General features: G+C 43.3%; 1 protein-coding gene across 1 annotated transcript in view; it reads right to left on the minus strand.

Moving 5' to 3' along the window:
* The window catches only part of BAIAP2L1 (BAR/IMD domain containing adaptor protein 2 like 1), an 81,473-nt gene that overhangs the window by 34,909 nt on the left and 22,620 nt on the right, over nt 1–23,944 (minus strand). Inside the window, exons 2-3 of the mRNA XM_064296031.1 lie at nt 23,123–23,198; nt 17,297–17,383 (exon numbers count right to left, since the gene is read on the minus strand). Of these exons, the coding sequence (XP_064152101.1) occupies nt 17,297–17,383; nt 23,123–23,192 (157 nt within the window). The 5' untranslated portion in view covers nt 23,193–23,198. The remainder of the gene's footprint in view (nt 1–17,296; nt 17,384–23,122; nt 23,199–23,944) is intronic.

Here is a 23,944-nt window from a genome sequence, read left to right on the forward strand (position 1 = left end):
CCTGGTGTGCACAAGTACTGTTCGGCTAAACAAACACAGTACTTACAACAACAAAAAAACATCCCTCAACTTGGATTTTAATGTACTGTTCTTAACTAAATGAAAAACATTTATTGAAGTGTACCAATTATATATCACAAAGAAATTATTAATACTGCATCCATATATACAGATTACAAGAGGTTTTTTTATATCCAAATGTACAACACAACATTAAACAAAAGATTGAGAGTTTTCTGAAAGTTATGAGCTAAGTTAACATTAAATATTAATCTTGCTTTTTCACCAATTAGCAGATTAAGGCTAAAACTAAACTATTTTGATGCTAACAAAAGTGAAAACAGGTGTACATCAATAATGAATGACGCCGACAACTGATTTTCCCCTGTGATAATTAACTGTAGGCATGCTCCTTTAAGGCTTAAAAAGAGATAAATCTGAAATCTTTTGTCGTTTTTAAAGTATATTAAAAGAGGATCTCAAAACGCAAAGATGAGGTTTTTACTCAGCACAACCCCTTAAAAATTCAAGTAAAGACTTTTTTTTTCCAAAAAGAATTAAGGCTTTTTGTTGTTTGGTTTTGTTTTAAAGCAACCACGTCTAAGTCAAACAGCTTAAAAACATAGAACAGGGCTACTACTCCCAGCTTTCAGAGGGTATGCCATTTATTCCTCAGCTCTAAAGCCAGGCCTCACAGAGATACTGACTGGGCCCCCTAACTGTGAATTGAAGGGCCATGCCACAAAACCTAGAATCTATTTTACTGTATCTAATACTTATTCTGGTGACTGTGTGACACAAACCATTACTCACTCGACTATTAGCTAGAAGGTAGGCAGTTCGAACCCACCCCAAGGCAGCTCAGAAGACAGGTCTGGCGATCTGTTTCTGGAAGGTCACAGCCTTGAAAACCCTATGGAGCAGTTCTACACTGCACACGTGGGGTTGCCACGGATCAGAACCGACTCAACGGCAACTAACAACAACAATAAAACCCTTCCTCCATACTGACAACTCAAGTGCAGAATACAGTCAAACAGAGTAAGTTCTGTGTTCCTAGGTCCCTGGGTGGTACAAAGAGTTTAACGAACTCAGCAGTTCGAGTCCATCCACGGGCACCTCAGGAGAAGTGCCTGGCCATCTAGTTCCAAAAAATCAGTTGCTGAAAACCCTATGGAGTACAGTTCTACTCGACACATGTGGGGCCACCATGAGTCAGAATCAGCTCAAGGGCAACTGGTTTTTGTTTTTCTTAGATCAAATGCACCGCCTACCTTCTTCTACCTTAGAGGGGAAAGATGACACACGAGAATACAACTCTAGACTACTAAAAAGTCACGTGATGGCTCACAGGTATTCCCTTACTTTGGGCCAAGCACTGTGCCAACTGCTTTCAAAGATGGTCTCATTTACTGTACTTATGCCCATTTTACAGAGGAGGGAATTGAGGCTTTGAGATGTTTGGTATTTCCCCAAGGTCACACAAGCACTAAAGGGGCTATTGGCGATGGGGAAAGGGATGGAGTTGGGCTGGTTGAAGTCAGGCGACCAGGGCCAAACAGGAGGGGAGGAGCTCACTGAGGTAGATGTCCAGGGAGACCACCAAGTGCAGTGGCCCTGAGGCCTGAGTTTGGGTCACAACGTGGGAAGCCCTTCTGGTTGCATGTAGCTGAGGATGAGCAGAGCGGGAGATGAGGCCTGGAGGTAGAGCAGGCGTGAGGGTGGGGCCAGGTCATGCAGGGCCCTGTGGGTCATGGTGAGGACTCTGCCTTTTAATCTGTGTTGGGGCTGGGGAGTTTCCGAAGGTTTTGAACAAAGGAGTGATGGGATGTGACTACATTTTAAAGAGATCTTCCTGGCTTCTGTGTGAAGAACGGACTATGGAAGGGTGTGAACAGGGAGACAGTGCAGGAAAGGAAGAAAGATGGTTTGGATTGGGACTGAAGGGAGAGACGATGGAATTTGTTGATGGGTGTGAAATATGGGTAGGTGGGGTGTTTGGTAGCTAGGGGAGTCAGGATTCACCTTAGAGGTATTAAGTTTGGGATGCCCACTAGATCACCAAGTGGAAATGTCAGGTCAGCCACTGGATATATGATCAAGAGTTCACTGTGTGAATGTGTAGTTTTGTCAGAGTCCAAACTCATTCCATATCCCTGTGAACAGGTTCAGCCCTGTTTCACTTGCCCAACAACACTGATATTTAACACTCGCGCCCCGCGGATTCCGGAGGCGGAAACTATTAATCACTGAGAACCACAGAGTGCTAGCTGCTCCACTTCTGTCTTCTCCTTGGGTGTTTACATTTCCCTGCCACAGATGAATGCGGGGAGGCTCAGAAGACAAGAAGCTTGCCCCAGGCACAGAGCTGGCCAGTGCAGGGCTAATTTTTCCCACAGGAAGATTATGAATTTGTAGGACTGTTTGCAAAAGGTATTAGATTGAAGAGAACGATACGAAAGGAGATCCAGCTTGAGGAAGTCATGGCTGGTTTGAGTGCTTTAAAAAGAGGGTTTCGCGTGTAACCTCCAAGCCCCATGAAAGGTGGAAGGGCAGACAGAGAGGTGGAGATGATGATAGAGGCCCAGAGAGACAGCTGGACCATCTCTTTTCTTTCCAGCTTAAACGCTAAAAAGCACTATTAAGATGGTCTTTACCAGAGTGAGAAACACTTTGTCCTGTATCTATTTTTGGAATGAGTGAAGGGCACGAAGTATAGAGAGGCTTGCTACGACAGCAGCAACGAGGGTACCGTCTGGAATGGTAGTCACAGTTTATAAAACATTTCACATACGGTAACGTCTCATTATTCTAACAACATAACAGGAACCTTCTGATACTTTCAAGGCATTTAAGTGAGGAAATGACTCGATTTGCTTCATAGATACGTGGTTTAATGGCCATCTTGATTATACTTTAAGAAAAAAGGAAAGAGGGTAGCAGAGTCCGTGACTTGTGTATTAAAAAGCATCGGCTGATTCATCTGCACCCACTGACTGGGCGTCGGAAGAGCCAGGGCCCTGGCAGCACAGGAACAGATGAGCCCCCATGGGGACAAGCAACACTCCCGTGGGCAGGTAGACCAGGAGACCCAACCTCCCTCATCTCAACATTGGTGGTGCCATGAGGCGGGCAAGACACAAAGGAAGAGCCAACCTCATTCAGTGTAAGGAGGCAGAGAAGGTTTCCTGGAGGAGGAGACATCTAAGCCAAGGGGCTTAGGAGAGGGGTGGGCACAACCAAAGACAAGAAGCAAGAGAAAGCATGGTGTGCCCATGAGACCACAAAGCCTACCTTCCCAAGAGGAACTAATACTCCAAGAAAGAGACCCCAGACGCTTTCCAGGAATCCTCTGATTTAGAAGTCGAAACACACAGGCTGCGGTAATGGTGCTCTCTGGGCTGAGATCCACTCCCACTTCCCAGGGACCTTACTCCATTCATTGCTGTCTCTTCTCCATCTCTACCTAATCCTCTCCATCAGTAACTAAACTTTCTAATAGCTCTCCATCTTAAATACTTCTCCTAGCCCCCCCTCCTTCTCCCCCCAGTGTCAAGCTGCCCAGACAGTCACCCCAGTGGACTCTGCCTGCCACTCCTCTCAGGGCCTCTGCTCCCCATCTAGGTGCCCGGCCTGCTGCCAGTCCTCCTCTGAAGTCACCATGAGTCCAGCCACCCTGATGTGCCCAGGCAGAAACAGCAAGTCTAACGCTGGACTCTGATTTCCCACCCTAGCCTCGTCCTCACCTTAGTAAACAGCATCACCATCCTTCTGGCTGCTCAAGGCAGAACCTGAGTGTCATCCTTCATTTTCATCGCACCCTTTCCCCGGCCACTTTTCACCCTTTAGAACCAAGTCAGTAAGTCCTGCGGACTCTATTCCAATTGTCTGCTTGATTCTTTCCATCCCATTTCAAGCTACCTCCTGCCTCACACACTGGAACAAATTCCAAATTGGCTTCCGCAGTACCCAGCTCTCAGACTAGTCAGTGTAACCGACCTGCCAGAAAACAGCTCTGATGACAATCCTCCCAACTTAAACCCTTTAATATTGTGTCCTCTTGTCCTTGAGATAAATGGGAAATCCTTAACCTGGGTTGTGAGCCCTCCAGCCTCATGTCCATGACCCCTGCGCACCTGCACCCCATTCTGCAACCAAGCTGCAGCCATACTGGACTTTATTTCCTTGCTCCAGGTCTCCTCAGCCTGCGACCATCACTAGCTTTTGTATATATCCTGCGACTCCAGCAACTTGGAAAGGCTCTCTTTGGCCTCCATCACTAGATAAAGTTCCCTTGCTGACTGATCCTCCCCAGTCCTGAAATTTCCTGTTTAACATCTGGTCTTCCATGAGGGAAGGGCCCACGGCACGGCCCAACACCTGAGTCCCTGCACTTAGCACACTCACAGTAAGTATCTGTGAAGAGCGAGCAGAGGAAGCAATGAACGCCGTGCCAGGACTTAGGGTGTGAAGAACATGTGGAGGAAGCAATGAACGCCGTGCCAGGACTGAGGATCCTAAGAGAAGCAGACAAACAGCTCCAAGGAGGAGGCACACACGGCACTGGCTGTCACTGAAGGCAGCGTAAGCCCTCCATTCTCAGGCTGACATACTGTAGGAATTTACATTCACGTCCATTAGCTCACTTTATAGGAGTGCTGTTTTATCATCACCTAATTCTGCATTAGGGTGACATCATTAATGCTAAGTAAACAACTTAAAGCTCATTAACCGTGCAAAAATAAACAGAAGTGTTAAAACCTAATGCTAACAAAGCTGTGGGGAAATGGCTCCCTTAATAGAGTACAAGCAGTTCGCCTCCAGAGAGCAATCTGGAAATACATATTTAATATGTCTGAATCATCCCATTTTGGGGGGAACATACCCCAAGGAAATAACCCAAATGGGGAAAAATAAAATTTTCAAACAGCAGTGCACAGTTTATAACCACAGATTTTAATTACGTAAAAAGATATTTTAAAATAATAAAGATAGAAACTGCATTTGATGTTTATTAAGTTTGTTTTTCAGTAAAGGTATAAATTCTAAAAAACCTAAAGTATACTTTAATACACATTTTTTTTTTTATAATAGGCAAGCATAGTTCTAAACTCCCTGGAAGACTCAAGTTATTATTTTAAAACATTTATATGAAATGTGAAATTGGGCAGGATTGAGGAGAGAGTAGAAGTGGGATAAAACTATTTAATCATACATATTAACAGAGAAGTAAGAGACCTTAGTATGTCACAAGTGTCTACAAAAATGGAAACTACTATCAACCACAGCTTTAGTTATAACTACCTGAGTAGTAAGTGTCAGCGTCACCGGGCTCAAGAATTACAGGAACGGGCTTACTCTGCACTCAAGTCCGGCTCTTAGAGCTTGCCATTTAATTTACCACTTTAGTCACCTAGTAATTTTTATTTTACCTTTGAACCCATGCTCCTAAGATATGAGTGAGGTTTTTAAAAACTCAAAACCTTTTAGTCCTAGTAATATTCTTACTATAATTTGAAACGAGACGTGCAAACACGCAACTTTTAGCCCAGCACTCAAAATAAACAAAAACCAAACCCCTTGCCGTCAAGTTAAGCCCAACTCGTAGCAGCCCTATAGGACAGAGTAGAACTGCTCCGTAAGGTTTTCAAGGAGCCTGGTAGATCTGAACTGCCGACCTTTTGGTTAGCAGACGTAGGTCTTAATCACTGCACCACCAGGGCTCCCTCAAAATAACAAGGTTCCTATTTTTCTTTTTACCCATAATCTCCTGTGATCATCTCCATGAACCCTAAATCCCAGGTAAACGGAAATATCCCCCTGCACTCCTCCATTCTCCTCCGTCTACCGGGCAACACCACTGCTTCCCCTCCAATGCTGCACATCTGGATGTTACAGATCCCCAGCCCTCAGTGTCCCTCTACTGCCTCCTCCCCCACTGGTAGGATCACCTCTTCCCAAGAAACCCCATAGTTTTTATACCTTTTAACTCTTGTAATCAGAAGCCCTGTATTAAAATTATGTATGTATGTATTTAGAAGAGAGGATGGCTAAACCTTGTCTCACATACTTTGGACGTGTTGTCAGGAGGGACCAGTCCCTGGAGAAGGACATCACACTTGGTAAGGTAGAGGGTCAGAGAAAAAGAGGAAGACCCTCAATGAGATGGACTGACACAGTGGCTGCAACAATGGGCTCAAACATAGCAACGACTTTAAGGATGGTGCAGGACTAGGTAGTGTTTCATTCTGTTGTGCACAGGGTCATTATGATGGCACCTAACAACAACAACATGTGTAGGTATCTTGAAGGTGGGGACAAGGTCTTATTAATGCTGTAAAGGATAGCCATGGCTTTGAGAAAGCCCAGAGAAATCTGATTCCTAGGGGTGAGAGTGGAAGATACACCCAACTAGTGATCAACAGAGATTTCTAAGCTCATCTTTGGCTCTATGTATCTACCTCTCACATGCCTGCCTCACCAAAACTGGATCACTGAGCCAGGGATGGCATGCTTGCTGTAACTGCTGACACCCCACCTCCGATCCCTCCCTACAGCAGACACTGATGGCTGATGGATCATTGGGACACCTCCCCAACTCTCAGAATCCTTCTGGAAGCATTATCACAAGACCAGCTGCTCACAGCTCCTTTCCAGGTTTCACAGAAGGCCTTGACTGAGGGCCATTTTTTATATGGAAAAACCTGGCTTCCTGTCTCTTCCTTCCACTGGATCTAAGGAACCACACACAGGACGTCTAGATCTTTCCTCTGCATGCCCACTCGTCCAGTTTTTAAAGACTACCCTACTTTCGTGATTTGTTCCCTTCAAAAGTAAGGGCAAATCCAGCTTTTGTGGTCCTCTTCTTTAAGGAAAAGAATTGTTGTTAGGTGCCATGGGGTCTGTTCCAACTCATAGTTGAATACAAACTACAAAATTAAGTACAGGGTTCTACAAGGGGTTGGTGAACCTGAGAGGCTCTAAAGCTTAAGCAACATGAGCTTTGTGATAAATCTTCCACTATCCACGGAATCCACAAATTTGAATTTAATCCCCAGCTTCACTCCTTACTAGCTGTGTGAAGTTGGACAAGTTAATCTAAGTTTCCATTTGCTTGTCCATAAAAGGGGACTAGTACCTCCCACTTCAGAGGGCTGTTGTGAGAATTAAGACTCCTCAGTTCTGCATTTCCATTAATGCCTACAGGTTTCAAAGTAGGGTGCGCACAGCTGGCATCTTCAATCACAACGTCTATTCTGTTGTTTTAAGTATGAATCAATTGTGCTGTCGAGTCAATTCTGACGCAAGCGACCCTATAGGACTGCCTCATAGGCTTTCCCAGCTGTAATATGGAAGCAGATCGCCAGGTCTTTTCTCTCACAGAGCTGCTGGTGGGTTTGAACCAACCACTTTTTGGTTAGCAGCCAAATGCTGAACCACTGTGCCACCAGGGCTCCTTATGAATTAATTAGGACACCCTATATTATGAACTTTTCAGAAGTAGCATCCTTAGTTTATTAATTTTAAAAATTACAGTAGAATACACATAAGATGCACCATTGCTGGCATTGAGTACATTCGCAATGTTGTGCAACCCCCACCACCACCTAGCTCCAAGACGTTTTCATCACCTAGAAAGGAAACCCCACACCGTTAATCAGCTGCCGTCTACCCTCTCTCTCTCTCTCTGCTTTCTGTCTCTATGCCTTTACCTACTCAGGACATTTCATATAAATGGAATCATACAGTATGTGGAATTTTGTCTGGCTTCTTTCACTTCACATGATGTCTTCAAGGCTCATCCATGTTGTAGCATGTGTCAATACTTCATTCCTTGTTACGGCTGAACAATCCACTGCAGACCACATTTGGTTTATCTATGCATCCACTGAGGAACACTTGGGTTGCTTCCACATTTTGGCTATGAACATTTTGTGCAAGTTTTTGTTTCAACATTTGTTTTCAGATCTTCTAGGAATATAATCAGCAGTGGAACTGTTGGGTCCTATGGCAATTCTATGCTTAACTTACTGAGGAACCTCCCAGCTGTTTTCCATAGCAGTCGCACCACTTTACATTCTCACCAGCAATGTACAACCGTTCCAATTTCTCCATATCCTTGCCAACACTTGTTATTTTCCTTTTTTTGATTATAGCCAACCTAGTAGGTATGAAGTGGTGTCTTGTTGTGGTTTTGATTTGCATCTCCCTGAGGGATAATGATGCCGGGCATCTTTCCATGTGCTTGTTGGCATCCTTACTTTTAATAACTTTGAGAAGCTCTGCCTGCACTAACAAGGAGTTTACCTAACCCGCTACCAGAAATGTCACCCCCTATATGGCACATGGTACACTTGGGAAAGTGTGTCTGGTGTGGTCAGGCCTGGCTTCACCTACTCCATGATTCTAAGTACATTTGTCTTCGGCATTTCCCTCTCCCCTTTATTCAGTTGTCCTTCCTCGATCTGCCACAGGGCCATGCCCCTTTGCTGTTTCCTGTGTATCTGACAGAGCCGCTCTGTCTTTCTTGCACCCAGTTTCTGGCCCAGCTCAGCGCCCTGAGCAGAGCAAGAAATCTGCGTGCACGTGTGAGAGAATGTGAGTAGTTCTCATGAACAAAGACGGTGGGAGTGGCTGAGGCAGAGCCACTTGGGTACTCTTTGCCCTGCCCTCCTGTGACAGGCTAGTTGTTCTGTCCAGTTGCTGTGGGACCTGGCCAGCTGAACTCTGGCCCTGGCTGATAGCATGAGAACAGGCCCCTCCTCTGATCAGGAGAGGACCCCTACACTCTCCTCATCTTAAGTTGATAGCACACATGACATTGTTCAAGGAGAAAAAAGCCAACTTGAATAATTGTGAAAACTGGGCTTAAGCAAAATAATTCTCTCTTCATACACTTCAAAATTTTTAAGAGAATGGTCAAGTATTAAAAAAAAAAAAAGGCAATGCTATTTCAGATTTACATTTACGATGTACCCATAATGCAATTAGGAAACATTACATACTAACTAATACTGGTTTGACGCTTTAGCTCTTACGTACAGAGTCTATTAATTATTGCACATCGTTTATACATATAGTTACTTCAATGCTGAGGGAAGTGTTTTTCTTATAACGTCTTTAGTAAAGAAGGGCAATTTACAATGCAGAACATCCTCTTGAAGTCTTAGGAATTTGTATACTTATACCCATATGCCTATACGGCATATGAACTTATATATGGTACATGCTTATATTGACTATAAATTATAAGCTATAAGCCTATCTTTCGCTACAGTTACTGTAACATAGCTAAGATCTTTCCCACTCCAAAATGGACAAAGATGTTATCAGTGAGCAAAAGACACCTGAAAATTACAAGGAGCAAGGTCAAGAGGCACGTATGGTGTGCATGACTCCAGGGAAAACAAGAAACTGGAATAAACAGCCATGTTATAAACACTCCAAAGTACGAAACACAAAATCTTGATTAGAGCTGTTGAAAACACAAATTACAGACTCATACTCACACTCTGAGTCACAGTTTAGGAGTATACGACAGTTAGCAAAATGTAACATAATCTTTTGTTTTGCTGAGCTGTAATGGGCAGGATAATCAACTGCCATAAAAAAAAAACTTTGTGAGAAAAAGCACACAATTAAGTTCTACACATTTATGACATAGAACACTCACCAGCATGACAGACAACACAGCTGGCAAACTGCCTGGGATCAAATTAACCAGCCACTAACCAGCTGGGTAGCCCTGGCAAGCCACTTACTCTGTTCGAACCCTAGTTTCCTTATCTGTAAAATGGAAATAATAGCGATAGTAGTATACACGTCAGAGGGCTGTCGTGACCATAAAAGGAGTTAATATCTAGAAGATGCTGAGGCTGGTGCCTGGCACACAGTAGGTACTATGTAAATAAAAAAAGTAAATTCCTTATGTTTCATTTCTATTTTTATGGGAAGGAGTTTAGTAATCCCTTTAAAGTGATTCTAACTTGCAACCAAAAGATCAAGTGATCTTGGTCAATAACAACTGCTTTGGCTCAACTTGGCTCTCTCACTGATTCTGGTATGAATTCTTTCATTTTATCTAAACCTGAGGAATATATTTATAATACTTTCTTGAATTAACAACATTTATTTGAAAATATGTCAGAAATATTTTTCTGCATTTTTAAGATCAAAGACTGTCAGTCTGGATTCTGAGTACGAAGATAAACCTGTAACCAATGTTTTTTTAAAAACTGCATGATCTATAAACATTCAATGATGAAAGAAAACCTACTATTTTCTAGGTTCCTGGTGGTGAGATAAAATCTTCTGTTTTGTGCCCTATTTAAGAAATTGGTCCAAACAATAAATGATACAAAATAATATAAAAGTGGGCTAAACTGGAAACAACACAGTTTACATTTATATAATGGTGAACTATAAGGCACCTAAGGGAAATCTGTAAATTCCCTGAAGAAAGTTTCTCGTTATTTCTTGAGAAATAAATAGGAACAAGTATTTTTTTTCCTCCACGTTAAGGATGAAAAACTGGTTCAAAGGTTCTTTTACCAAAATATTTTTCCTTGACCATATCTATCTTCCTTCTCTACCTTTTTAATTATTTTCTAAGATTTTAAAAGTAAATGTTGCTCGGTTTAGGAACAAAACTGGAAGTTCTACTCAAATTTCAGTTACTTCTTTTAAATGAGTACTGCTGGGTCATTATGGGAAACCCTGGTGGCGTACTTCAAATCCACGAGGCACTCCTTGGAAATGCTACGGGGCAGCTCTACTCTGTCCTATAGGGTCACTATGAGTCGCAACTGACTCAACAGCAACAGGTTTTTGTTGGGGGGGGGTCATTATGGCTGCCTTGAGTTGACTGTGCATGTGTGTGTAAAGATCTGTATGTGATTATGGATAGACAGCTCGACAACTTGTAGAGTGGTATAAATTTGACACTCTGACCTATTTAATAATTAAACACAGGGGCTTAAATATTTTACCTGCCAAATCCTGAATACAAAGCTCTGGTTTTGGTTTTTGTGTTTTCCTCCCATCAAGGTTAAGTACTTAAGGAGTTGTGCTTATACTGTTGTGGGTGTTAGGAGCATACTGTTAGTGTACGTTAAACCCAGGTACTTAGAAAGAGGTAGAAAGGGACTTCCTTTTCTTTGGAGAAAAGAAGGATATCAAATTCCTCATGTGGATCACTCAGTGCTCATGTTTTAGCAACTAAATTATATATCAATAATGTGTTATATAAAACTGTGGTGACAAAATTTAAATAAATTCCAAATAAATAAAAGGATATACCATTTTCATGGACTGCTGTTATTTGCCATTGAGTTGTTTCTGACTCGTGGTGACCTTATGTATAACAGAACAAAACGCTGCCCGGCCCTATGCCATTCACGCATTAGAAAACTCAATAGGGTTTTAACTCATCTATAGATTCATGCAATCCTAGTCAAAATCCCAGCAGGTTTCCATCCCCCACCCCCCCCCGCCGTGGTGGAAACTGACAAGCTAATTTTAAAATTTATGGAAAGCAAAGGTCCTAGAATAGCCCAGACAATGCTAAATAACCTGGAAGGCTTCCACTACCAAATCTTCAATAATGAGGATGTAGGGATCACAACTGAAATGACTGCTGCTGACTCACTGGCAGAGAGGAAGATGAGAGAAAAAGAAAGGAGAAACAGAAGCACAGGGACAGAGGCAGTGAGAATGTAACAAATGAGTTAATGACTATAAGATATTTAAAGGCTTGGAAAGAGAAACCAAAGAACAGAAAAAACAAACTACCCAATGCTTCTAATTCTCCCTGTATCCTTAGATTCCCATTTGCCATATAAGAACAGACGAGGAAGGATGGCTATGATCTTCTGAAGGGGAAAAAAAAAAAGCAAATAAGGTCCAGGAGAAATAATTATAAAGCTCGAAGTACATATATGCTAGTAAAACCACACACCATCCCATGTGTGGAAAAAACATCATTTCAATCAGAGACTCATGCGAAATGCAGAAGCACTACGTAAATCCCTGCCACAGCTAAATCCAGACCTTGTAGACAAGTCCTTTTCATTCATTAGCTAGTTGCTGAAGCAAGAGCTTTAACACCGGAGATGTACCATGTGGTGGCCCCTCACTGGGAGTTGCCCTAGCAGCATGTCCTCAGCTGTATCCCTTGGTTAACAAGGCTGGAGAAGCCTCTTTGGTGGCTGGGGCACAGGTAGGGGATCTAAATCCAGCAACAGGACATGAAGGATGTGTGCTAGGGCTTCTGGGAAGATTTTTTCCTTTGTAAAAGGGCACATCTGGGAAGAAATACCCCTTCCTACCTTTGGGTACAATGGGAGGAGATGATGCCTAGAATAGCAATGGCAGCCATCTTGGGTCCATGAGGAGATAAGCATGAAGAAACAGAAAAAAGAAACCTGCATCCTTGGTGATAATTAACTAACCTGGAATCTGCTACTCCTGAATGTCTTATGTGGGATAATAAACATCCTTATCGTTTACACCACTTTTAGTTGGGTATTTTGTTACTTTGAAGCAAAAAACTCCAGAACCAAATCAATTGTCAAGTTGATGCAGACTCATGGTAACCCGGTGTGTGCCAGAGTACAACTGTTCTCCATAGGAAAACCCTACTTCCAAAAAAAGGAAAAAGGCTGGGTGGACTTGAACCACCAGCCTTTTGATTGGCAGCCGAGTGCATTAACAGTTTGTACCACCCAGGAACTTCCTATAAGCAAAAGCATTCAAAGTTATTCACAGAGCAATGGGTGAGCTGATGCTGGAAGGAGGATGTCTAAATGGAAATACCTGCAGCTAGAAATCAGAAATGAGCTGCTGCAGCTCCGTTATCACTATTGAGTCAGATTCCATCAGAGCCTTTCTCCAAAAGACAAATGAAAAGTAAAGGGCATAACCAACTTTCTCCTTCAGCTCTTAGTTTTGTTTTTTTTTTTAAAGTGGGAAGAGAGAGGAATGTTTAGCTTTGCCACCCCTGATAAATATTTATAATGTATTTGACCTCGTTTTCCAAGCTAAATCATCACTACAAATTTCTGTGAAAGTAAGTAAATATTTTATCCAGAGGATATTTTCTTTATCTACCTCCAAAGTTTGGAAATACCAGAATGTTACACATACTTCATGTAAAAAATATGTATGAAATGAAAAAATCGTTTTGTATCCCATAACAACATACAAAACATTTCAACTCATCATTAGAACTAAAACTACTCTTGCAGGAGATGCAAATCAAAGCAATGAGATACCACTACCTCACCCACATCAGAATGGCAAAGAACAAAAAAAAACAAAAATTGCAGGCATTGGTGAGGTTGTAGAGAAACTGGAACCCTCATCCATTGCTGGTGGGAATGTAAAATGATGCAGCTAATGTGGAAAACACTTTGGTGGTTCCTCACAAAGTTGAACACAGGACCACCAGATGACCCAGCAGTTCCAATACTAGGTATACACCTAGGCAGAAGCACAAACAGAAATCTGTACACCAATCTTCACTGCAGCACTTTTCACAATAGCCAAAAGGTTGAAACCACCTAAATGTCCATCAACAAATGAAAGGATAAAAAAAAAAAATGTGTATAATATACATACACAGCCAGAAAGAGAAATGAAGACCTGGGCATAGCACAACATGGATGAACCTAGAAACATGATGCTAACTGAAATCCGTCAGTTTCAAAAGGACAGATAGTGTATGATCTCACTTACATGAAATAAGCAAATACAAAGAAACCAAAGATTCGTGGTTAACAGGGGCAGGAGGGAGAGGAAATGGGGAGTTTCTGCTTAGGGGGCACTGGATTATGTTAATGAAGGGAGAATGACTTGGAAACGGACAGCAAGAGCAGGTGCAAAACTTGAAGAACACGATGTCCGTGAATTGCACATAAAGTGTTGACATGGAGTATGTTTCACTACGTATATTTTCAGCAAAATAAAGAAAGACTAAAACTGTTCTTGTAATAAAAGTTTCTGGAATAATAAGGTTTCTTCAGCATCCCTCCTTTTCTTTCCAAAGCAAAATTTTTACACTGCAAATTTTAAAACTAAGGATTTTAAAATGTGAAAATGTAGGTTTTTCAGAGACAATGCCCAAGCCCACTGCTATCAGGTTGATTCTGACTCACAGCAACCCCGTAGAGCACAGCAGAACTGCCCACAGGATTTCCAAGATGTAAATCGTTACAGGAGCAGACTGCCACATCTCTCTCCTGCAGAGCAGTTGGTGGGTTTGAACTGCTGACCTTCCGGTTAGCAGCCAAGTACTTTAACCACTGCACCACAAGGGCTCCTGGTTTAGAGATAATAAATGATGAAAATTTTGAAATGACTCAATTACCCCTTCAGTTTTATCAGATGGAATTTATAACATAGGTTACATAATAAAGTTATGAATACCAATGCCAAAGGTAGTAATGAGATAAAATTCTCTAGAAAAATGAGAGAAATACCACCTACCCTAGGTTTTTTTCTATGTGTTGTCGACTACTCTGCTATACAAAGAACTCAAACGGTGGATGGTAGTTTAGTCTAAACATTCACAACAAACAACAAAGCGAATGAAAAGAACTTAATCTTAGGCCTCCAAAAGCAACTCTACTGGAAAAGCATTTTATTCTGAAATTTCTGTAAACGATAGCAGAAAATTAAGAGCCATATGAGGCATAGGTCCCTGGATGGTGCTAACAGTTTGCACTCAACTATGAAGGTTGGATGGAGCCCTGGTGGTGCAATGGCTAAGCCTCAGCTGCTAACTAAAAGGCTGGTGGTTTGCACCAGGGCTTCAAACTGTTTCAGTCACGGCCGACGAAGCACAACCAAAAGAGACTTGAATTTTTAAAATTTGGGTGATCCAGAATCATAACTGGAACGGGAAAAATTACAGGTCAAAGCCCTGGAATGGGAGATTCGGAAGAGTCCTAGTGAGCCCTTTCAGGAATCTGATGCGTGAGACTGGATTACTGCCAGGACGAAGGAGAGTGACACAGTGCGGTCAGCTGCCATCTTTAAGCTGGGCACCACTGTTTCCAACTCTGCGCAAATCCGATGGGCAAGAGATTTGGTTGCTATGCAACATATACGCTGCCCTTATTTTCTAAGAGGGAGATTACGTTTCTAGCAGGGGTTCGACCCATAATTTTTTCCATTCTGGCTATGGTTCTGGGTTACCCAAATTTTAAAAACTGGGGTCTGTTCCAGTGTCATCTCCTCGGCCATGAGTGAATTCGGAGGAACCAGTTTGAAGCCCTGGTTTGAACCTACCCAGCAGTTGTGCAGGAGAAAAGACCAGGAGATCTGCTCCCACAAAGATTACAGCCTAGGAAACCCTGTGTGAAGTTCTACTCTGTCCCACGCGGTTGCATTAGTCAGAACTGACCTAATGGCACACAACAACAACCAAAGTTGGCATTTCGAACCTACCCAGAGGAGCTGTGGAAGAAAGACCTGGCTATCTGCTTCTGGAAACATTATAGCCAAGAAAACTCTATGGAGCAGTTCTGTTCTGTAACACACAGGGTTGCCATGAGTTAGAATCAACCCAGTAGCAACAGGTTACAGGTAGAGATATGAGTACAGGCAAAAAGACAACTTGAAAGAAAAAGAAAGCACAAATTATTTCCATTCCCTCTGAATAAAACACATATCCACATAAAAGAAGCTTTACCATCGCAACATAGTTTCCTTCTTGAAACTCAAGTTTCAAGGCCATGTTTATAACAACAGTGTTGCTGTGGAAATAGTTGACTCAACATTATGAACTCACAGCTGAATAAAGTAAGGTGTGGAAGAGCTTAAGAACAGGTCTTATTTAAACAGTGACAGGAACCATAAAACATTAAAAAGGCATACTGGATGATACTGAGTCAGAGCACTGTATGTTTTAATGTAAGGGTCAGACTTTTTTCCTCCAATGCTTGACACAAATAGGATGTTTCTTTTTACCTTGGTCCTATTTTTGGAACCCTGTAATCATCTCAACTACTCCCCTAAAATGTACTGAACTTTGTTGCTATCTGCTTCTGTCTATATAACGTGGCCTGTATTTATTAAATCGATCATGCTTAGAACTGAGTTTTATAGTTCAGTCCTCTCCAGAACGTGAAGAAGTTCATGGCACCAACCAGAGCACAAGGCAGGATTGTGAAAAACTTCTGCAGGTAATTCAGTCAATTAAACATAGCAGTGTTGACTTCTTCGTTACTCAGCATAACTTCAGGTGTACAGTCTACCGTGTACACCTCCAGGTTTCAAGACTCTTTATACACAATTCCAGTATAAAGTGGTTAGAGAATGCCATTGATAGCACAGGTCCACTGCAGCCTGGCCCCTGCCCCAGCACCTCATCACACCTCTCATTTGTTCTGGCTTCTGTGGGTTAGTGAAGAGTTTTCCAAGCAACCCTGAAAAATCCTCAGAACACTTTCTACTGAAATGGTGTGAACTGTCTGACAGTGAGCTCCTCCTTTGCTCTCCCTCCCCACTTTTTACAGAGGGATGTGCTTTTCCCTAAATGCACACACATACACTAGACCATTCTTTTCCTCTGGTTTTCGGAACCTTTCAAACCAGGGCAAACATTGTTAAGAGAAATTTTGCCCTCTGAGCAGTAAGGTACTTTTAGCAGATTTTTAAAACGACAGCTATGCATGGGGCTGGTTAAGACAACTCAGCTCCCCCTCTGGAGATGGTCACAGCGCACTGGCTCTGAACAGAAGTCCAGACTTCCCCCGCAACTGGGCTCCCGGGCCCGAGGCTCGCTGCCAGGGTGGTGCTGCCCTGCTCCTGCACAGGAGCCCCATTCATACCAGGAGAACCGGAAAATCACAACTGAGAGTCACTCGAACAACGTAAATGAGTCTGCTTTACTGCTAGGTGAGTCACAGGAAATACTCCAGCCACATCGGCAGGATGGGAGGCCCAGGGCTCATCTCGTCCAGTTAAGAATGTGGGGCAAAGCTCGCTGAGCTCTGGGCTTGGAGAACAGCCGCCCCAAGGGCAGAAGCCGCTCTCAGACTGGTGCCGAAAGGACCCCCGCCAGCAGCCCCTCCATTCGGACTCGGGTAGCAGCCTTGCCTTCCTCTAACCGGCCCCAGCTTCCGTCAGACCACACTGAGCTCAATTGCTCCTCCAGGGAACAAAGTAGAGTGCAGGGCGGGCTCTCCTGCCTGTGCCCGAGAACGCGCAACCTCACACGTTCTTATCAGCGCCCACAGGGTGAAAAGGAAACAGGCTCAGGTTGGGTTTATGTGCAGTGGACAGGATGGCTTACCCAGCTCCATCGACACGAGGGACCCGGTGGCAATCTCACCAATCTTGGCCACTCCATCGTAGTAGGCTTTTCCTGCCAGGATCATAGCTAGACAGGGAAAGGTGACATACACAAAACTGTCACTTAAACAAAGGCAGGGAGGAAGCAACTTGGATGTTTCTTCAAAGCATACCTCTGAGAAGGTGCATGCTGCAGGCAAACGTGGCTCGGAGAAGGCAGGGCCTGCCATGTGACACCTGAGCCTCGGGCCCAGGTCCCGCCGCTGCACTTCCGAAGCCCTCCATATCCCATCACAGTGGCTCAGAGAAGGCAGGGCCTGCCATGTGACACCTGAGCCTCGGGCCCAGGTCCCGCCGCTGCACTTCCGAAGCCCTCCACATCCCATCACAGTGGCTCAGAGAAGGCAGGGCCTGCCATGTGACACCGGAGCCTCGGGCCCAGGTCCCGCCGCTGCACTTCCGAAGCCCTCCACATCCCATCACAGTGGCTCAGAGAAGGCAGGGCCTGCCATGTGACACCTGAGCCTCGGGCCCAGGTCCCGCCGCTGCACTTCCGAAGCCCTCCATATCCCATCACAGTGGCTCAGAGAAGGCAGGGCCTGCCATGTGACACCTGAGCCTAGGGCCCAGGTCACGCCGCTGCACTTCCGAAGCCCTCCACATCCCATCACAGTGGCTCAGAGAAGGCAGGGCCTGCCATGTGACACCTGAGCCTAGGGCCCAGGTCACGCCGCTGCACTTCCGAAGCCCTCCATATCCCATCACAGTGGCTCAGAGAAGGCAGGGCCTGCCATGTGACACCTGAGCCTAGGGCCCAGGTCCCGCCGCTGCACTTCCGAAGCCCTCCATATCCCATCACAGTGGCTCAGAGAAGGCAGGGCCTGCCATGTGACACCTGAGCCTAGGGCCCAGGTCACGCTGCTGCACTTCCGAAGCCCTCCACATCCCATCACAGTGGCTCAGAGAAGGCAGGGCCTGCCGTGTGACACCTGAGCCTAGGGCCCAGGTCACGCTGCTGCACTTCCGAAGCCCTCCATATCCCATCACAGTGGCTCGGAGAAGGCAGGGCCTGCCGTGTGACACCTGAGCCTAGGGCCCAGGTCCCGCCGCTGCACTTCCGAAGCCCTCCACATCCCATCACAGTGGCTCGGAGAAGGCAGGGCCTGCCGTGTGACACCTGAGCCTAGGGCCCAGGTCACGCTGCTGCACTTCCGAAGCCCTCCATATCCCATCACAGTGGAGACATCCACAGAACCCCTCCTCAGATCAGCCTTTGGCAAAGAAGGCCCTGCCTGTCCTGATGCCAGCTCCAGAGTAGGGCTAGGCACAAGGAATCCTCTCATAGCACTACCGGGCTGTAACACCATCAGTTCAAAGGACTTATGTAGGGTGGCCTGGAGGATATTTTAATTTTTTCTACAGAAAAAAGCATTTTGAGTCACAAACAACTGACGACGTACTTGTCAGGGGAAAGTCTAAACTCTGAAATTGATTCTCATTCAAAAAAACAATAAAATTGTCTGAAAAATAACCGAATGCTCTACTTTTTTTTTTTGGAATGGGGCAGACAGGAAAACTTTTATTGCTATACCAATTGGGATCTACTTATCTCAAATATAGTATTTCTCCTCTGTAACTGATTTAGAACACTAAATCATAAGGTACAAAAGTCTGCTTTTGATTTCTAGTCTTTTTCTGGGGGTGAGGGACAGGCTGACTTGGGATTGAATTCTACCTTTCCTTCAAACTACATGACCTGGGTGAGCTACTTACTCTTTCTGAAACAAAAGTCCCTTGTCTATAAAATACCCTAACAATGTGAGCGCTGAACAGACAAACAGCAGTTGCTAATATCAGTTCTTTTCCTTTAATAAGCTAGACAGAAGGTATGTGACTAGCATGTTTTTCAAGAAGACCTAGCCTACTTCGTGCGATTTTGGAGAAAATTGTTCATTTTATCTTACTCAAAGATTGGTTTCACACATACAAATTAATTTTGGAGACCACAGAATTTGAGAGCTAAAAAAGTCCTTAAAACAAAACAAAACAAACCCATAGCTGTCAAGTCAATTCCGACTCATAGTGACCCTATAGGACAGAGTAGAACTGCCCCATAGGGTTTCCAAGGAGCACCTGGTGGATTCGAACTGCTGACCTTTTGGTTAGCAGCTGAACTCTTAACTGCAACGCGACCAGCGTTTCCAAAAAATCCTCAGGGATCTCCTAGTTCAGCCCCTTTGCATCACGAGGAGGAAAACCAGAGGCCATCTCAGCTGCTTTGTCCCAACAGATAATGGGTACTGCTTTAAAAGAGGTAGATTTCAAAAGTCATTAAGAGACTTTCTACCACTTATTGTTTTAAGGAATGAAACATTTTTAGCTCTTATTTTAATGGCTGATCGAGTTCTTAATCAATATAATCTATATTTTCTGCCAGATAAATTCTCTTTAAAAAAGCTATCTCATTGGGTTACTGTTCTGCTCAAAAACCTTCAATGGTCTTGAGTGCTGACAGTGGGAATGAATTCATGTATAGGTCCAGCTAAAGGTTCTGCAGGCCAAAACAATATTTTTATGCTAAATTCATCTATTTTAGCATTTATTGCAGTTTATGAAATGATAAAAGTTATGGCTTTTTACTATCTGTGAATACTAGTTTAGGAAATGTGATATGATGTACAGTGTTATCAGACTGGGGATAACCTTAAAGCACCATGACAAAAAGAACAGTACTGACCAGCACTCATGTAGCCCTTTCGGGTCATTACGTAGTTCATCTATCTGACAATCTTAAGACATGGCGGGTGAGGCTATCACCGTGTCTCACTAGAGGAAAGGAGTGGACACTGTGGACAGTGGTGAGTCCGAGGTAGTGTACACAACTCTGGTGGAGACACTTCCTCAGCTCTAAATTCTGGTGCTTTTTCCATCTTTGGTCTCATATAGAATCGAAAAAGAGAGAGTGCCACCTAAAAACAAGGTCTCCATCCAGTAAACTGTCAGGTTAACATCTGTAATGTTCTAGTATGGAGATTTAAATTTGTAAGGCACTGATAAGATGAAAAGCAAATTTGTGGGAGAATGGTATGAAGGATTACACAATATTTAAACAACATTCTTGGTTTACTTCCATCCATTAAATTGAAATTTTTCATTAACTGTTGACTTACATTTAAAACCATTTAATCTCCACAGTCTAGTAAAATATCTTGCTTTTACGATAAAGTTGAATTAACTTAAAAGTATATAATTAATTCAAAACTAATACAACATTTTTATAATTCTGTTCCCTTTTGTGAACACATTAAGAGATTTTCTATCACTTATTGTTTTAAGGAATGAAATGAAACATTTTAGTTCTATTTTAATGGTTGATCGACTACTTTATCAATCTAATCTACATCTGCCAGATAAATTTTCCTTAAAAAATTATTTCACTGGGTTACTGCTCTGCTCAAAAACCTTCAGTGGCCTCTCACTGCCAACAGGGTAAGTGCACTCTCCAGAGTAATGGCCTTCAATGAATCACACCTCCCAGAATTCCCAGCCCACTACTACACTGCTGGTCTTGGTCATGTGACTTCTTTGGCCAATGAGACATCAGCAAGCATGGCTCCCACAGGGGTGTGGTAAGTGCTGTGCATTGGGATTCACACTCTTGGAACACCACTTTTATCACCTGAGGACCCAGTCTGGCCTCCTTAAAGCTAAAAAGGCCCCATGGGGAGAGTGCGAGCCCAGTTACCAGCTTCGCCTAGGCCCAGCTGAGTGAGGGCAGCTACAGGAGTGAGCCCCAAGGAGTCCAAAGAACTGCTCAGCTGTGAGATAATAAATTATTGCTGTTTTAAGCCACCAAGCTTGAGGGCAGTTTGTTACGTAGTAACAGATAGCTGATGCAGCCTTAAGATGCATTTATAAGCCAACCCTAACCCATCTTATGTTTTACTATTCCGCAACAGTTTCTTCTCATGCCCATGGGGACCCTGGGCTTGGCTTGGGGCCTCTCTCTTCTGCCTGAAGCACTCGTAAGCAGTGTCTGCCTGGTGAAGCCTGGCACCTGTCAGCTAGCTCCGCTCCTACAAGGCCTCTGGCCTGCTCCATTCTGCTCCAGCCTCCACTGCTTGAATTCCTGTCGTACTGGCCTGTCCCCAGCTCTCTTTTAGCCATACACATACTGCCTTGCATTTTAACCTAACTGCTGATTGCACGTCTGGAATCTTCAACTATACTACAAATTCTCAGAAGTTTTGTGTTCCTGAGTATACTAAACATACTAGGTATATACAAAGACTTTACAAATTTATCTAAATTTCTTGATGCCTACAGCAAAAAGTACAGCCAGATGGCCCACAGAAATTCCAGGTACACTTTATGGACTACAGAATAATTCCTAGGAGGTGTTAAAGTGATAAGAGACCAAAGGTGTGGTGCTGAGCCCTCTGGAGAAAAGCCTTGTGAGCAGAGGCTAAGTCACAGGCAGCTCAGTGACTCGGGTTGTAAAAACTCTGCCTCAGAGAGGCAGCTCAGAATAGAAAGAAAAACCAGTGCGTGCAGGTCACAGTGATTTCCTTTACAGGGACATCTAAGTAATGACTTTGTGGCCTTGTGATTAAGTAAACATCAAGGGAGAGTCAGCAATACAAGAAGTCAAAATAAGCCTGCTGCTCTTGAAGGCTGGTGGCACCAGCAGCTCTGGAGGGCAGGCAGGGAGGAAAATCCCCGACTTGCTGTGTTTCCTGATACTGAAAATGTCTGGCAATAACCCAGCGATCCAGAAGAAAAGTCAATATGCAGTTTACTTTCCAGCAACTTCAGCCATGCTCCCCGTCCTCAGCGTTCAAGGTCTACTCAGCACACCCCCTTCCCCTGGCAGGTTCATGCAGAGGGTGTGTGAGGCCACAGATTTGATTTCAAAATATCAACAGGGAGCAAGCAAAAGCGAGGTATGGGAAAAGGGAGAAATAAGAGGTATGTAAAAAATAAATAAATAAAATTTTTTTAAAGACACACAACTTGATCTGAGCTCTTCAGACCTAAAACTGTTAGAAACTAAAATTTCCACTGATGTTTATTGGTGGTCTCATTAAAATGGGTTAGAGGGTGACACAGGGGTCTGAAGGTTTTTGTAGTAACACTGCCTACACAGAGAGAACTGTTTTGCACATGGGAGAATTTGGTAATTGTTAGCATTTTCAGTTTTCAAGGTGATCAATGATTGGTGCCTACACCTTTTACTATGGAAATGCACAGGTAGACAAATGTGAGCTTCCTCAAATGATATCTGTCCCAACAACTCCAGTTCACAAAGAGAGACAAACACCAAGACTCTAACTCATTTTGAATGAAACACTTATTCTGGCGTGAGAAATCCAAGGTCAGCCTTTAATCTGGATATTTTATACCATTCGGGCTACAAATATTTCTTATTACTAGCAAAAGTAATACAGCTAACAGCAAGAAATCCTATATAAATAAAAGGAAAATAATTCCTATGCTGCAGGACACTACGTATAATATAAGTATTTTAAGTAGACATTTTATATGTTATCAGTTCACAAAGAATTTGGTTTAAAAGTATCATTGTTTATGGCAATGATATAAAAGATTGAGCCATGTTATAAACCATGATTTGATAACGTATGCCTACTATTCAATTTGCTCCTTTCAAATATACTATCATTGCAAAGTTCTGTAGATTAATTATAAATAATTTCAACCAATTTAAAGATATTTTAAAAATTCAATATTAAGCATATAAAGATAATTATTTATTGAATAGCTTTCATATTGCTTTACATTTATAAATTTAGAAAATAGGAAGACTTACCACTAACAGCTTTTTCGTAATTTTTTCCCAGGTTTATTAAATTTCGCAGTCCAGGATTGAACTGTTCCATAACATTCTGACAAAAGATAAACAAGACAAACAATAAAATAAACAAGCCAAGTAATCTTCGGATTTTGTCACTGTGCAGCTGAGGAGACCTATGTATGCCTAATAGTACAGTCTACATACAAAGCAATGGATGTTGCTTTTAAAGTAATTAACAACACACATTTCCTACCTGGTAGTGCTCACATCCAGCCAGGTGTATGCAACCCTGGCAGTTCTCCAGCTGCCCGAGGGCTGCCTAGAACCTACTATAAATGGCTGGAGCTGCAGACTTACAGGTGTCTATGGTCGAAGATTACTCCACAGGGACTGTGAGCCCAGAAGCTAACGCTTTCTCTCTTGGGTTGAAGTCAGTTAATGGCTGCCATTCTAGCGTTAAGAAACAGGCACCTGGTCAGCTACCTGGGCTTAATTATATGGGCAACGTTTTGGCTCTTGGTCTGACAGAAAATTTCCAAGAGATTTTGTGTTTGCTATGCCGAATTACCAGGGGAGAATACGGAGGTGGGTGTTGTTGATGGCCCCAGGACACAGGCCAGCCTGGAAACTTCTTTCTAGGTGGTCACTGGCATTTTTTTCTAGTGGTCATTTATTCATGAAGTACTTATGGAGTAAGTACCCTAGGCATACACTCGTGGTTGAAAAGACCTGGATTTCCCCTCATGAATTTCATGGGGCAGCATTCCAGCAGATAGCATGGTTTTCATTTTAAAAAGTGTCATTCCTATATCATTAGAAAAGCAAAGAGACAAATGC

Source organism: Loxodonta africana, chromosome 12 (assembly GCF_030014295.1).
Source record: "Loxodonta africana isolate mLoxAfr1 chromosome 12, mLoxAfr1.hap2, whole genome shotgun sequence".
NCBI lineage: Eukaryota > Metazoa > Chordata > Mammalia > Proboscidea > Elephantidae > Loxodonta > Loxodonta africana.